Here is a 14,945-nt window from a genome sequence, read left to right on the forward strand (position 1 = left end):
ATGAAATAAATTAGAGGAAATGAGATCATATATTTATAATTTGATATAGCTTGCTATGAATGACTTAGCATAATATCTGGCACATCATAGGCATTTGATAAATACTTATTCCCTTCCCTTTGTTCTTTCCCTTCTTAGAACTAAGAGTGAACCATTGTAGTTGGAGGTGGAAGGCTGGCAATAGCAGGGATATTTTTTAGACTACTAAGAATGAGAACTCATGTGTTGTATTCTTGTGTAAGCCGTTGGAAAAATTAGGCTAATCTTTATTGAGTTTTACTTTATAAATTCTACCATGTAGAGTTGGGATTTTAGAGCTAGAGAGGACTTTTAAGTTCACCTAGCCCATCTCTTCATCGAACACTTGTTTAAGGCCAATACCTAGAACTAGATCTTAGGATCCCCACCTCCCATTCTTCTTTGGCATGTTAGGGATGCCTATGATGTCATAGTCTATGAACACAAATATGGTAGCTGCCTCTTCCTAGATTAACGTCATCTTTTGTTGTATTAGGTCAAATTGGGAAACTTGGAACTCTATGTTGAACAGGAGTCTGTCCCATCTACTTGGTATTTTCTCATCGTCCTTCCTGTCCTCTTGGTAACTGTAATTTTTGGTAAGTGACAACTTTATTGAAAAAAGTTCTGGAATTCCCTCCCTCCTGAACCCTTCCTCCAGAGGTCCCAGGCTTTCTTCAGTTAAAATGATGCTGTCCTTTCATGCCAGCGCTTCCCCTACATTGTTTACCTCCTATTTATCTTGTATGTATCTTGTTACTACATGATTGTTTACATAAAAGAAAGAAAGGAAGAAATTCTGGGGTATGCGTGTGTGTGTGCTCAAAACCTTTTATATAGATAAAAATATACTGGTTTTAGTTATATTACTAAAATGTTGATCAGGTTGGCATAATTACTATAAAACAGGAATACCCTTTTCTTTAGGGTTCTCTAAGGAAAATGAATAGATTACAGAAAGGAACTAGACATGTGATTTTGTTGATACAGAGAACTCCCAGATAAAGAAAAATCAGGTGTTATAGGAAAGAAGGCATGTCTGTAGTCAGGGGATCTGAGTTCAAATTCTGCCTCTGTCATTTACTAAGTTATTATTTCTCCAGACCCCAGGCTCCTCATCTATAAAATGATTGTCCTGAGCTCAGTGACCTCTGTGGTTCCTCTCAGCTCCATATCTATGATCCTATAATTACCAATTTAAAAACATTTGCAAATTTAAAAAGATTAATGTCTTTGTGAACATTTCCTAAAAATGTTTTGTAGCTTAAAAAATGGAGTTACTAAGACTGTTGCTCAGAATTTGGGGAAGCATTATTATTATTATTATTATTGCTTTTTGAGGGGCAATTGGGTTAAGTGACTTGCCCAAGGTCACATGGCTAATTTTGTGTTAAGTGTCTGAGGCCAGATTTGAACTCAGGTCCTCCTGACTCCAGGGCCGGTGCTCTGTTCACTGTGCCACCTAGCCACCCCAGAAGCATTATTTTTAAGTTAACTTCCTTCATTTGAACTTTCCAGGAATTTATCTTGATGCATTTCCTGTTCAGTCAACACTAATTGTTTGATGGAGCCATGATTGTGTTGGGGTTGGTGATGCTGTCAATTGATATCACTCGGTCTCCATTTTTTCCCCTTCTGTGTACTTTTTGTCTATGTCTTTCTCTAAAGCCCTCAAAGATAATTCCATATACTGCAGGGCCTGCCAGGGGCTCTCCTGGCATAGTCTTCAAGAACCTACAATCCTCTTCTTCAGAGAACCGTAATGTGGTAGAGTGGGCCTGTGTCCTGGGTCTGTCACTGACTCCCTATATAACTCTGGACAGGTCACTTTTGGTGTCCTAATCTATAAGGTGGAAAGGTTGGTTTTAGTGTTTTCTAAGGTCCCTTCCTTTTCTCTGTGTTTGATCCCCTGACGCTAGTGGGGAAAATTTAGTCCATTTCCTCTTGCCCTCCATAGAAATGGACATCCACTCCCTGTCATTTTCATGTCTCACTTCTCATTGTGATCAATCCAATGAACATTGATGAAGAATCTGTTTTGTTCAAGGGCCTGGGGTAAGTGAGACAAAACCACAACCACAAAAAAAAGACAATCACAGTATTTAGGGGCAGAGCTGGAAGGGACCTCGAAAGCCATTTTAGAGAAACTGAGGCCTGGAGAGATGAGATAACTTTGCGAGGGACACACACACACACACACATTTGAACTAAGGATCCCTGACTTGAAACCAAGCACTCTCTCCATAGTTCTGACTCTAGGGTCACCTAAACAGATTTCCTGTTTTTTGTAGACAAAGCACAGAGTGGTCATGCTCATGGTCATGGTGTGACTTGCCCAGGTCGACACATAATGAGCAGGGGAACCAAGATTTCATTAATAAATTAAGCATTTCTTAATGATTAAGAGCATGACACATTTCTTTTCATTTTGAGCAGTTAAAATAAAATAGATGACTGTGATGGGTGGGTCCCAGTTCACACTTTCATGTGGATGTTATTAATTTCTTCACTTTTGCCCAGGTTTCTGACAAACTGGGATAAATATGCGTCCACTGATACAGATAGTGATGTGCCCACACTTCTTCACCCTGTGTGATTCCTGTCCATGGAATTAATATGTTTCTTCCCAGGCCATCATCCATATCTCTTCTAGACTAAATCACCTGAGTCCGTTTTGCCTTGGGTTTAAAACACCTTCCCTGCCTATCTCCTGGGGAGGTTGTCAGCATGGAAAGAGATAATGGATGTGTGAAAGTGTGTCGGAAACTGTAAGCCATGCATTTTAATGCTTGGTTGGGTCCGTGATCTCCTTGGCGTGGGCATTCCCTTCTCCAGTACACTCGTACATTCATTCAACAAATATGTCTGCATACCACTACAGATGGATGGCAGTGCCTTCCCATCTGGTCTGACTCTTGTTCCTGTTCAGTAACTCCTCCATCAAGAGACCCACCTAGTGCATTCACAGGCCTTCCCCCTGAGTTATTAACGTCAGGGATTATTATTATTTCCTTATAAAAATTTCTGTGGTTCTTTGGGCTCTCTCCAAGTTTTCCATATCCCTTATCTACATGGCATCTAAAACCTGGAATAATATTCTAACTGAATGTAGATCAGTGCTGGAATAAGTAGAATTAACTCAAATGCTCAGTTCAATTAACAGTCAATGAAATCACTAAGCATTTATTAAGAGCTTTCTTTGTGTCAGGCACTGCTAAGCATGGATGATACCAAGAAAAAAGCAAGAACCATCCCTACCCTCAAGGAGCTTATATTCTAATTCCATAATTCCATTTTGATTACAAATTCTTTTCTTTCTCTCTCTTCCTCCCTTCTTTTCCTTTCTTTCTTTCTTCACTTCTATTGCTAGGCTTCCCTATTTTATGTTGGCTATATTCTCTATTCATTTCCACTCTGTGATTCCTTGTCCTCATCCTTTCTCTCTCCAACTCATGAATATCTCTTCCTTTCCTGTGTCATATTTGTGCACATTGTTTATGTTTCCAAAGTGACCTGTGCAAAGACTGACAATTAATCTTCATCAGGAGTATCTCCATCTGTTTCTCCACTTATCAAGGTCCTTTTAAAAATTTGAATCCCCTTCTGGTAACTGCACAACTTGTTGCCATCAGGAGATTTAATTAGCCTGCTCTTGATTTTAGAGAAGCCATATGATACTATAGAGAGTGTGCCATACTTGGGAAAGAAAGAAGACCTGAGTTCAAATCCTCCTTCTGATTTTTACTAGTTATGTGACCACGGGCAGGGCACTTGACTTATCTGAACATCAGACAACATTCTGTGATTAGGCTGCAGAGTGATCATTTTGGTATTCTTTCTATGACTGGAGAAACCAAGGAAGACCCTAAACTGTTGGGTAGCCTCTTTGTGATCAACCTTAATAGAGGGAAATGAACAAGATGTCAGGAGAAATCAAAGAAGAGCCTCCCTCCTCCTGCCCCCAGCACATTGAGTGGGTCCCCTTGATAAATTTATGGGAGGACCTAGGCAAGAGTCCCACAGGATGAGCATGCATTGATGAGTTGTTATGTGTTTCAATGAAGGAAGTTCTCCCCGGGGGTCACAGAGGCAGCCCTGGGATATATAGACTGGACTTGGAGCCAACAAGACCTAGGTTCAAATCCCACCTCAGGCATGTACTAATTATCACCAATTTCTTCATCTATGAAATGACTAAATGGCCTCTGAATTCTCTCCATGCTTCAGTTCTGTGATCTACTCATCCAAATGCTAAACAACACCCAGGCTGACCCTGACAAAATGTCACTCAGTAGCCCATTCTCACCTCCGCTTAGAGCTAGAAGGGACGTAGGAGGTCATCTTGTCTAATTCAACATTTTACAGATGAGGAAACTGAGGCTAGAAGATGACATAACTTGGCCAATGTCACAGATAGTCATAGATCTGGGATTACGTCTCAGAGCTTCAGGCTTTAAAGTCAGCATTCTTTCCATGTGTTTCATAAGTAGTGAGTTCCATTGGCTCTCTGTGAGATGACTAGTCAGTCCTCTTATGAAGAGCCCCACCAGCTGCTTACGTGTGCTCCAAGCCACATTTCCCTGACCTGACTAAAAAAATAAAAAGATTCACAAGGGTATAAATTGCAATCAACCCATCATGTGTGTTTGAAATTTATACCTATGTTTTTTGCTTTGTGAATAATTGCAGAGACTAAAATAGGAATCCTTTTTATTTTCAGGTTCTCTAAGAAAGGTAAATGGATTACAGATAGGGACTATACATGTAATTTTGTTGCCATAGGGAACTCCCAGATGAGGAAACTCTCTCTGCCAGTGGAAGTTGGCACCTTCTCTGGGACTTGGCCAGGGTCATACACCTAGTATATGTCAGAGGTTAGACTTGAACCCAAGTGTTCTTGGTCCCAAGGCTAGTTTTCTACCTCCTATACCACACTGCTTCTCAAAAGAAATGAAAACACCTTATAACATTACTTAGAGCTGATCACTGATGGGAAAGACTGTAGCTAGAACTGTGGTTTCATGCATGTGAGTGTTACCTCCAAAGAAACAAGTCATTCATACCTACCCATTCTGTAGGCCTCTTTTCTGTGTCCTTCCAGAAATTCCCAGAGGGGCTCCACTCAATGAGCTAAGTACTGTCTTTGCTTTCTATTGACATTGTAAAGATAGTAGTATGCCTCACTCTTGCCTTGTGACTAACCCATCTTCTCCTTTTTTTTTCCTGATGACATCTTATATTCTACTTCTCCATTATTCTTTATTTGTAATGGCTTGCCTCCAGCTCTCAGCCATCACGTGGCTCCCATTGCCCTTTGTTTGATACTCACTTCTGATTTTTTTTTTTGAGACTGTAATGTTGTCACATGACTCTCAGCCAGCCATGAAACAAGTTAGGTAGACAGATGATGGCTATGAAAAAGATGGACCTGTAATAATACCCACTAGCAATGTTTTCAGTGTCTAATGTTTTCAAATTATACCTTTGAAAATGTAACTAGAATTCAGAATCGGACTGCTATCATTCACAAAAATGGAAGGAATTTCCATCATAATGAGCATAATTTTTTTTCCTAGGTGGTCCTTAAAAATGTTTTGGGAACGAGTAAAGAAATGTTAAATTGCCAGGACCTGAGAAGGGATCTGGTCCATTTCCTTACATTAGAAGATTTCTTCATTAGGATGTTAAGTGAAGTGAGCAGACCAGGAGAACATTGTACAAAGCAACAACAACATTGTATGATAATCAACTGTGATAGACTTAGCTCTTTTGAGCAATACAATGATCCAAGACAATTCAAAAAGACTCATGATGGAAAATGCTATCCACACCCAGAGAAAGAACCATGGAGTATGAATGCAGATCGAAGCAGACTATTTTCACTTTTTGTTTTGTTTTTTCTTTCTCATGGTGTTTCCATTTTGTTCTTATTCTTCTTTCACAAAATGACTAATGTGAAAATATGTTTAACATGATTGTACATGTATAATCTGTATTAGATTGCTTGCTGTCTTGGGAAGGGAGGGAGAGAGAAAAATTTGGAATTCAAAATCTTACGAAAATGAATGATGAAAAATATCTTTACAATGTAATTGGAAAAAATATTAAGTAAAAAAAATGTAAGTTCTACAGTAATGGTGGCACATGCTTATGATCTCTGTTACTGGGGAGGCTCAAGCTGGTAGATCATTAGAGATCAAGAGTTCTGAGCTACAGTAAGTTAAGTGATTGGGTTTCCACACTAAATCCAGCACCAATATGGTGGGGTCCTGGGGACAGGGGACCATCAGGCTAATCAAATTGTAGCAAAGTGATCCAGGTCATGAAGAAAGCAGGTCCATGCTGATCTGAAGTGGGATCAATCCAAGAGGGACTGCAGAGAAGAGAGGAAAGCAGAGGAGAAGGAGGAAAGGAGAGCAAATATTCCATCAGAGCAAGCATTGTAGAAGAGAGTGTTCACACCTTAGCAGAGCCCCTAACATGTAGCAACCACTTGACTGATATCAAGAAATGTTGAGCTTTGACCATATAAGATTTTTTCATGTTTAGTTTTCAGGGTTCCCCCTCCTAGGGTAACGTTAAGTCTTTCTTTAGAGCCTTTTGGGGATCTAGATGGTGCAGTGTTATAAAGCACTAGACCTGGAGTCAGGAACACCTGAGTTCAAATCCAGCTTCAGACACTTATTAGCTGTGTGACCCTGAGCAAGTCACTTAACCTCTGTTTGCCTCAGTTGTCTCCTAGAGATAATAACAACATGTACCCTTGCAGGGTTGTTGTGATTCTTAAATGAGATCATTGTAAAATGCTTAGCACAATGCCTGACACGAGTAAGCACTATACAAATGCTCATTCCCTTCCAATCCCTTTTTTTAAATATTCATTCAGTTCACATCAACAAGTATTTATTAAGCACCTACTATATGCAAGGCACCAAGAATGCAAAGATGAAAAGAAAATAGTCCTTGTCCTAAAGCAGCTTACACTCTGGGAGCTTAGAAAAGACAAAAATCCTTCTCAGCTACATCATTCTTTATTCTTTTCTGATTCTTTAGGAGTGACACTTTTCCCATAGAACTACAAACTTAAGCATAGAAGGGAACCCTAGAATCCCTTATCTATTCTACTAGATGAGGAAACTGAGGCACTAAGGAATTAAAATGACTGTCCCCATTCAAACAGGGCTTGGCCAAGGGTTTGAATCTTATATTCAAGGTCTGCTTTTGGTTTTTTGTTTGTTGTTTTTTTAATAGTTGCAGTGGTCGTCACCAGGTACAAATCCAAGGAGCTGAGTCGCAAACAGAGTCAACAGCTAGAACTCCTGGAAAGCGAGCTCCGCAAAGAGATCCGTGACGGTAGGCTCGTCTCTTCCTTTTCTGGAGGCACCCTTCCATTTCTGACCCAGAGACAGATGCAGAAATGATTGGAGTTCTTTTGCATAGAATCAGAAGGCAGCCTGGCAGTGTTTGGGGCCCGCTCCCCCCAGCCCCCCCGTAATTAGCCCCTTTTCTTTAACAAGCACCGAGGTCGTGCTTAGCATTAGACAGAGCAGCTCCGGGAGCGTCTCCTGTTTGTTGAGTTTTAATATATTGCTCTTGGGATTCTGTTTTTGCAGGATTTGCTGAGCTGCAGATGGATAAATTGGATGTGGTGGATAGCTTTGGCACGGTTCCCTTTCTGGACTACAAACACTTTGCTCTGAGAACTTTCTTCCCTGAGGTAAAGGAACATTGATCAGTGTTTGAAAGGCTGAGTCTGGAATAGTAACAAGGAGGGGCATTGCTAATGTAAAGGTTCCCAGTGTTGTTTTTCCACAGGAGGTGGCAGATAATGTGCTTTGTATGGAAGAGGGGCATGGTTTGACCTGCACCCAGAGACACGGTTATTAATTGTATCAATAGGCAGCTAAGTGGCACAGAGTATAGAGCCCTGGACCTGGACTCAGGAAGACCTGAGTTCAAATCTGGCCTCAGCCACTTACTAGCTGTATGAACCTGGACTTAACCTCTGTTTGCCTCAGTGGTTTCCTCATCTGTTAAATGAGGATAATAATAGCACTACTTCCCAAGATTGTTGTGAAGGTCAAATTTGTAAAGAGCTCAGCAAATCTTAAAATACTGTATTAAGCACTTTTGTTGGTATTTAGTAGTTTCAGTCATGTCTGACTCTCCATGACCCCTTTTGGGCAGTTTTATTGGCACAAATACTGGAGTGGTTTGCTATTTCCTTTTCCAGCTCATTTTACAGATGAGAAAACCGAGGCTAACAGGGCGAAGTGACTTGCCCAGGGTCACCCAGCTAGTAAGTGTCTGAGGCTGGTTTTGAACTCAGGAAGGTGAGTCTGCTGACTCCATGTCCAGTGCTCTGTCAAGGTGAATGTGAGCCCCCCAAGGCTGTTCCTCAGAAACCTCCCTTCATCTGCTGTTACACTCAGCCCGTGCCAAACAAGAGCTTGTCAAACGCTCCTAAGCCGCTCTTGGCCAGAAGCCCAGACATGTGCAGTAAACACTTTTCGGCCTCACCATAATTCTAGATTTGAGCAATAGGATATATGAGGCAAGCTTCCAGAGGCTGGGCTGCCTCCATAAACCACCCATATTAGGTTTTTCTAGTATGGATCCTTGTCTGGAAAAGGACGCCAGTAACCCTTCAGCCCTTTGCTCCTGCTCAGGATTTTTTTGTTTGGTTCAATTCAAGTAACACCCCCAACAGGAAGCAAATCTTGATACCTCCCCCAGCCATTTTCTGTGCAAATGGACATAGTATTTCCCCCAGTAGAATGAAATCTCTTTGAAAGGAAAGACATTTTAAATATATTATTTGTGTTTTGTTATGTTTTTATTTGTTATGTTAAATATTTCCCAGTTACCTTTTTTTTATTTTGCTTATTTTTGGAGGGCAATTGGGTTTGACTTGCCCAAGGTCACACGGCTAGTTTTTGTGTTAAGTATCTGAGGCCAGATTTGAACTCAGGTCCTCCTGACTCCAGGGACGGTGCTCTATTCACTGAGCCACCTAGCTGCCTCCCACTTACCTTTTAATCTGGCTCAGAGAATATTTTTGACATGTCTGGGCTAGGATATCAGGCAGTGGAAGACTTGGGTTTATGGACCTGTCTCTTGTCATCCTCATCCTTTCTGCTACTCCCTCCCTCTCCCTGCCCTCTCTCTTTCTTCCCCCTCCAGAATGTAAGCTCTTTGAAGGCAGGAAGTAGTGAGGATTTGTTTGTGTTCTCAGTGCCTAACATGGTTCATGGCAAATATTAGGTGCTTAATAAATGCAAATGAATTAAAAAATGCCTGAAAGCCCTCTCCTGGGATTGCATCCTCACCGCTATCTCTCAGATGTCTGAGGCCCCTGTTAAAAATTTAATAGCAATAGAATGACAGAGTTTCCTGTCCTCCCTAGGAACTCTTTTGATTTGGGCAGCTAATGAGAATGCTTTAGATCTGATTCCATGACCCCAGTAATATATTTGCCTAGGTTTCCCCTAATTTAGTCACCTAAAAGGAAGATGAAGAAATGACTGTGAAGGCAATCTAACCTGCAGAAAAGCTTATTAGTTCAGAGGGCACAGGGATGGATATACCATACCAGTGATTAGGGAGAACGGAAAGAGGTGCAATAAAGCAAGCTGATTTAACCGAGGGCAGTGCAGAATCCTGGAAGCCCCCTGGGAACAGCAGAAAAAATAGAAGCCAGTCTAGCTCATTAAGGAAGAACACCAAGAAACAGCATAAATTTGTTGGGGGGAAATCAGGAAAGCCACAGCAAGAGAGAGGGGAGGAGGGAAGGGGGAGATGTAGAGCAGAGAGGAGGGAGGGGGAGGAGGGTAGAGGGAGGGAGAGAGATAGAGATGAAGAGCGAGGTGGAGGGAGAGGAGGGAGGTAGAGAGAGAAAAAGAGGAAAGGAGAGGGAGGAGGGAAGGGGAGAGACATGGAGAGGAGAGAGGTGGAGAGAGACACAAAAAGAAGAAGATGAGAGACAGAAACAAATAAGAGAAGGGGAAGAAAGAATGGAGGAGAGGGGAAGAGAGGGAGGGAACAAACTGCAGCCAACACTCTAAAGGAAGGCTCCATGATGTGGTAGAAATAGCCTTGGGTCTAGACTAGCCCCTGAGGTGATCAGAGACTGACCCCAGAACTGAGTCTTAAAGGCATATGAGGGAGGAGAGCATGCCTGGCATGGGTGGCAGCCACAGATGTGTGTGAGGGACAGCAAGCAGGACAGTTTGGCTAGGGCAATGAAGCGCGGGTAAAAGGGAGTAATAAAAAATCCTTATAAGGTTGGCTTAGACCTGATGAGGAAGGGCCTCAAAGACCCTCTAAACCACAGGCTTTGTGTTTGATCCTAAAGCTAATACAGAAACTCCACGGTAAAGTTAGGTAGCATTCGTTAATCACCTACTATATGCCAGGCACTGTGCTAACCCCCTGGGGATACAAAGAAAGGTCAGAAATAAAAATAAAAAACCCTTGCTCTCAGGGAGTTCTCAGTCTAGTGGGGGAGTTCTTGTTCAGTTGTGTTTGATTTCATTTTGGGGGGGTTTTCTTGGAAAAGATACTGGAATGATTTGCCATTTCCTTCCCCAGCTCATTTGACAGATGAGAAAACTGAGACAGAGTGAAGTGACTTTCCCAGGGTCACACAACTAGTAAGTGTCTGAGGCCAGATTTGAACCCAGCAAGATGAGTCTTCCTGACTCCTGGCCCAGCATTCTATCTACTTTGCCACTTAGGTGCCCCTTAATGGGGGAGACAACATGCAAATAAACTACATACATTTATTACTTAAAGATTTATATGTTCTATATGCAGGATAAATTGGAGGTAAGCTCAGTGAGAAAGCCCTAGCAGTAAGGAGTATTGGGAATGACTTCTTGCAGAAGGTGGCGTTTGGATGGAAATATAAAGGAAGTGAGGAGGTAGAGATAAGAAAGGAGGGAGTCCCTGGAATGCAGGACAGCTGGTGTAAAGACATGGGGTCAGTGTTATGTCTGAGAAACAGGAAGGATGCCAGGGTCACTGGATTGCAGAGTACATGAAGAGAAGTAAGGAGTGAGAAGATTAGCAAGGTAAGAAGAGACCAGGATGTAAGGGGCTTCCAAAGCTAGACAGAGAATATGGTATTGAATCCTTGGAAACAGTGGGGAGCCACTGGAGTTGACTGAGTTGGAGGATGACTGGTCAGACCTGCACTTTGGGAAGATTATTTCAGCAGCTGTGTAAAGGATGGATGGGACAGGTAGGTGGTGCCATAGTGGCTAGACCTTTAGATCTGGAGTCAGGAAGACTCACCTCCAGAGTTCAAATCTGACCTCAGACACTTTGTGTGTGACCCTGGGCCAGTCTCCTAACCCTGTTTGCCTCAGTTTCCTCTTCTGTAAAAAGAGCTGGAGAAGGAGATGGCAAACCAGGCCAGTATCTTTGCCAAGAAAACCCCAAATGGGGTCATAGAGTCAGACACAACTGAATGCCAACAACAAAGAGTGAACTAGAGTACCAAGAGACTTGTCCATTTGTAAGGTGATAATGGTCAGCACTAATGTGGCAGCTATGTCAGAGGAGAGAAGAGCATGTATAAGAGAGATGGTACAAAATTAGAAATGGAAGAACTTGGGTTTGGAGGGGTGAGTGAGGCATCAAGGATGAGACCTGTGTGGCAGATGGGGAAACTGGGAGGATGGTAGTGTTGTTGACTGTGATGGAAAAATTAGGAATAAGGGAGGGCTTGGGGGGAAAAGATAGTGAGTTGTGTTTCGTACAGGTCAAGTTTCTGATGCCTGTGTATAGGACATTCAGTTCTAATTGTCCAATAAGCAGTCGGAAATGTGAGATTGGGGATCAAGAGGGAGGTTAGTTAGGGCTGCAGAAATTATCTATGGAATCAGCTTCATAGCCATGATGATGTTGCTGACAAGATCATCAAGTTAAAGGTAGAGAGAGAAGACCCAGGATTGAGACCTTTTTAAGCCAAAGTCTTTCCCAGGTCTCAGTTTGACTGAGGCAACACCCAGTGATTAAGGCTAGGTAAGAAATGAGGCACAGAAAGGCCTCTTCTACCTAGTAAAAAAAAAAAAGTCAATCTGGGAAGGGAAGCCAAAATGGAAATGACTGCCATTTACATTTATTCTGAGCCTTCTAGGCCCAAACAATGACCAGGTAGAGCTTGGGCTGGGACCTATTGTTGGCCAATCAAGGAGAGCCTGAGTACTTTCATTTAAGGCATGGTCCTTAAAAAGTCTAACCCATAAACCCCAAGATATCTAGCAAGGTTTCAGTGATCAAATATTTACATTCTGTTGGGCAGAACACTGCAGGTAAGGATATTGTACTCTATGTGGACCAAGTAAGGAGGAGAGAAGAAGGGAGGAGCTGTGTTGGCCAACTGGAACTGGCCAGGTGGGTTCCCAGTGGGGCAGCTCATGATACTCACAGGTTGTTGGTTGTCTGTTCTTGAAGAGGACCATGACATCAGGAAAGTGATGCCATGACTTGCAAGTGAATTGCATTTGAGTGAAGGACAAATGTGCAAGGTCGCCAGCTTCAGTTTCTCCTCTGGAGCCATCTGGACCCAGTGACAAGATGACTGGAGATGACCCCTTTCGAGACTGCAGAGGGGCCAAGAAGGATAAGGATTGAGAAAGACCATACGTTTCACAATTATGAGATTGTTAGTAGCTTTAGAGAGAGCAGTGATGGTTGAATGATGTCTGAAGGCAGACTTTGGGGAGTTGAGAAGAGAGTGGATGGAAAGGAAGAAAAGGCAGTGATTATAGAAGACTTTGTCAAGCCCCCCCCCCCCAAAAAAAAAAGGGGAAGGGAAATCTAGGATAACATATTGCATGTGGGGATGGGTGGATCAAGTGAGTTGTTGTTGCCATTGGTGTGGTTGTTTTAAGAATGGAGGAGACATGTTTGTAAGCCCCCAGGAAGCATCCAGTAGAAAGAGAGATTAAAGTGAAAGTCCAAGTAATAGAAGGAACAACCTACTGGAGAAGACAAACGGGATGAGATCACTGGGGCATGGAGAAGGGTTGGCTTGGCAAGAGGAAAGGCAGCCTCTTCATATGAGATGGGGGAAAGAGGCGATTGTGGGGGAAGGGATCTGAGTAATATGAGAGGAAGATCAGGAAAGAAGAGGGAACCAAAGAATGACCTTATTTTTTTTTTTTATTCAGCAAGATTTTCAGCTAAAAGGGTGGGGAGAGTAGGGGAGCCATAGGAAGTCTGAGAGCAGATGAAAGGTGGGGGTTTAACCTTTATTGAATGGATTTGGGGGGTATAAAAGCATTGCCTTGTTGCAGTGAGAACCCAATTGAGTATAAATTTTGAGCAGACCCAATCAGCATAGTTTCATGATTCTCTCCAGTTCTGTTTAGATGCATATTAATAGAAGCAAAGTCAGAGGATGATGATGAGATTAATCCAAGATCAGAGCTTGGCAAGGCCAAGATGACCAGCAGCATTTTAAAATGGCAAGGGGCTCCATTATAGCAAATAAGGTAGGGCTGCACTGGTTCGCCAAGGACTCGAGATTCAGAAGAAAAGAGAGCTAACCAGTATAGTGTTGATGGCCTGGGAAGAACTAAGATTGGAAATCATGGTGCAGATGAAGGAAGAGTTAGGGGTCATAAGACAGAGGGAATGAAAGATCATTATGGAATGTCTTACAATAGACTACAATCAGATAAAGGAATTACAGGGGTCATGACCATGGATGTGGAGCATGTCTTCGGTGGTGGCGAGATCAAGTCAGATCGGAACACGACTCCTAGGCACTAGCTTTGGAGTCTGGACAAATAGATCTCTGCATAGCTGGGGTGGAGTGGAGAAATAGATCACAGGAAATGAGTAAATTGAGGAACTGGAAAGGTAGAGAGTGTTTGAAGAAATATCAGTATATATGCTGGCATCCTTAGTGTAGGTATTGAGGAGGAGAGAGATGTTGAACCAGGTAAATTCATTGTGGGAGGAAAGACAGTGAGCTAGTGGTCTACAGAATACAGCTACCAGAATATTGATGGAGTGATAAATATGGATTGGATGAACCTCAAAGGAGAAAATGATGGTGGTAGAGGAAGTGCCTGGAAGGGGCAATGAGGAGCAAGGCATATTTTTTTCTTTTGTTGTTGAGGCAATGGGAGTTAAGTGACTTGCCCAGGGTCACACAGCTAGTAAGTTTCTGAGGCTGCATTGGAACTCAGGTCCTCCTTACTACAGGGCTGGTGCTCTGTCCACTGCACCACCTAGCTGCCCTGAGCAAGTTCTATGAAGGGCTTGGACTAGATTGCTTCTCAGGCCCCCTCCATGATCCAGAACCATGGTCTAGAGCCATTAGAGTTTCTAGAGCAAGGGGAATGAGGGAGTCAGATCTTGGGAAGACAAAAGAAAATATCAACATTCATAATTGGTCAAATTCTCATTCATTGTGGCACAATGGATTGAGTGATGAGTTCAAATCTGGCCTTAGATACTTTCTTGCTGGTTGATTGTGGGCAAGTCACTTCACCTTGTTTGCCTCAGTTTCCTCATCTATAAAATGAACTGGAGAAGGAAATGGCAAACCACTCATATCTTTGCCAAGAAAACCCCAAATGGGACCATGAAAAGTTGGGCATGACTGAAACAGCTCAGTAACAACAACAGTCAGGTTTGTGAGAGTGTCCTGAGAGTCCCCTCAGTAAGGAGGCCCTTTCTCAAATGGTCAGAAGCCTCAGGGAAGTCCACAGTCCATTACTTGCTTACTCCTGTTATCACCCACCCCATGCTAGTCTTGAGAATTCCCATCCTGGGGGGGGCCAGTAAACCAAGTCTCTCTTTGCCTAACCCACCAGTCTTCTTTTTCAGTTGTGTTTTTTTAATTATATTTCCTTTTGTTTGTTCTATTGAAAATTGGAGACTGAAATGTGATTTGGGTCAGAGCTGGG

At 42.5% G+C, this 14,945-nt stretch overlaps 1 protein-coding gene across 1 annotated transcript in view; it reads left to right on the forward strand.

Annotated features, from left to right (window-relative positions):
* Nucleotides 1-14,945, forward strand: part of PLXNC1 (plexin C1) — a 226,955-nt gene that overhangs the window by 130,886 nt on the left and 81,124 nt on the right. The window contains exons 15-17 of the mRNA XM_069095172.1: nucleotides 515-617; nucleotides 7,270-7,371; nucleotides 7,632-7,735. Of these exons, the coding sequence (XP_068951273.1) occupies nucleotides 515-617; nucleotides 7,270-7,371; nucleotides 7,632-7,735 (309 nt within the window). The remainder of the gene's footprint in view (nucleotides 1-514; nucleotides 618-7,269; nucleotides 7,372-7,631; nucleotides 7,736-14,945) is intronic.

Source organism: Petaurus breviceps, unplaced genomic scaffold (assembly GCF_028583685.1).
Source record: "Petaurus breviceps papuanus isolate PSGF00001 unplaced genomic scaffold, PetGlider_PUasm1.0 225, whole genome shotgun sequence".
In the NCBI taxonomy this organism is placed as follows: domain Eukaryota; kingdom Metazoa; phylum Chordata; class Mammalia; order Diprotodontia; family Petauridae; genus Petaurus; species Petaurus breviceps.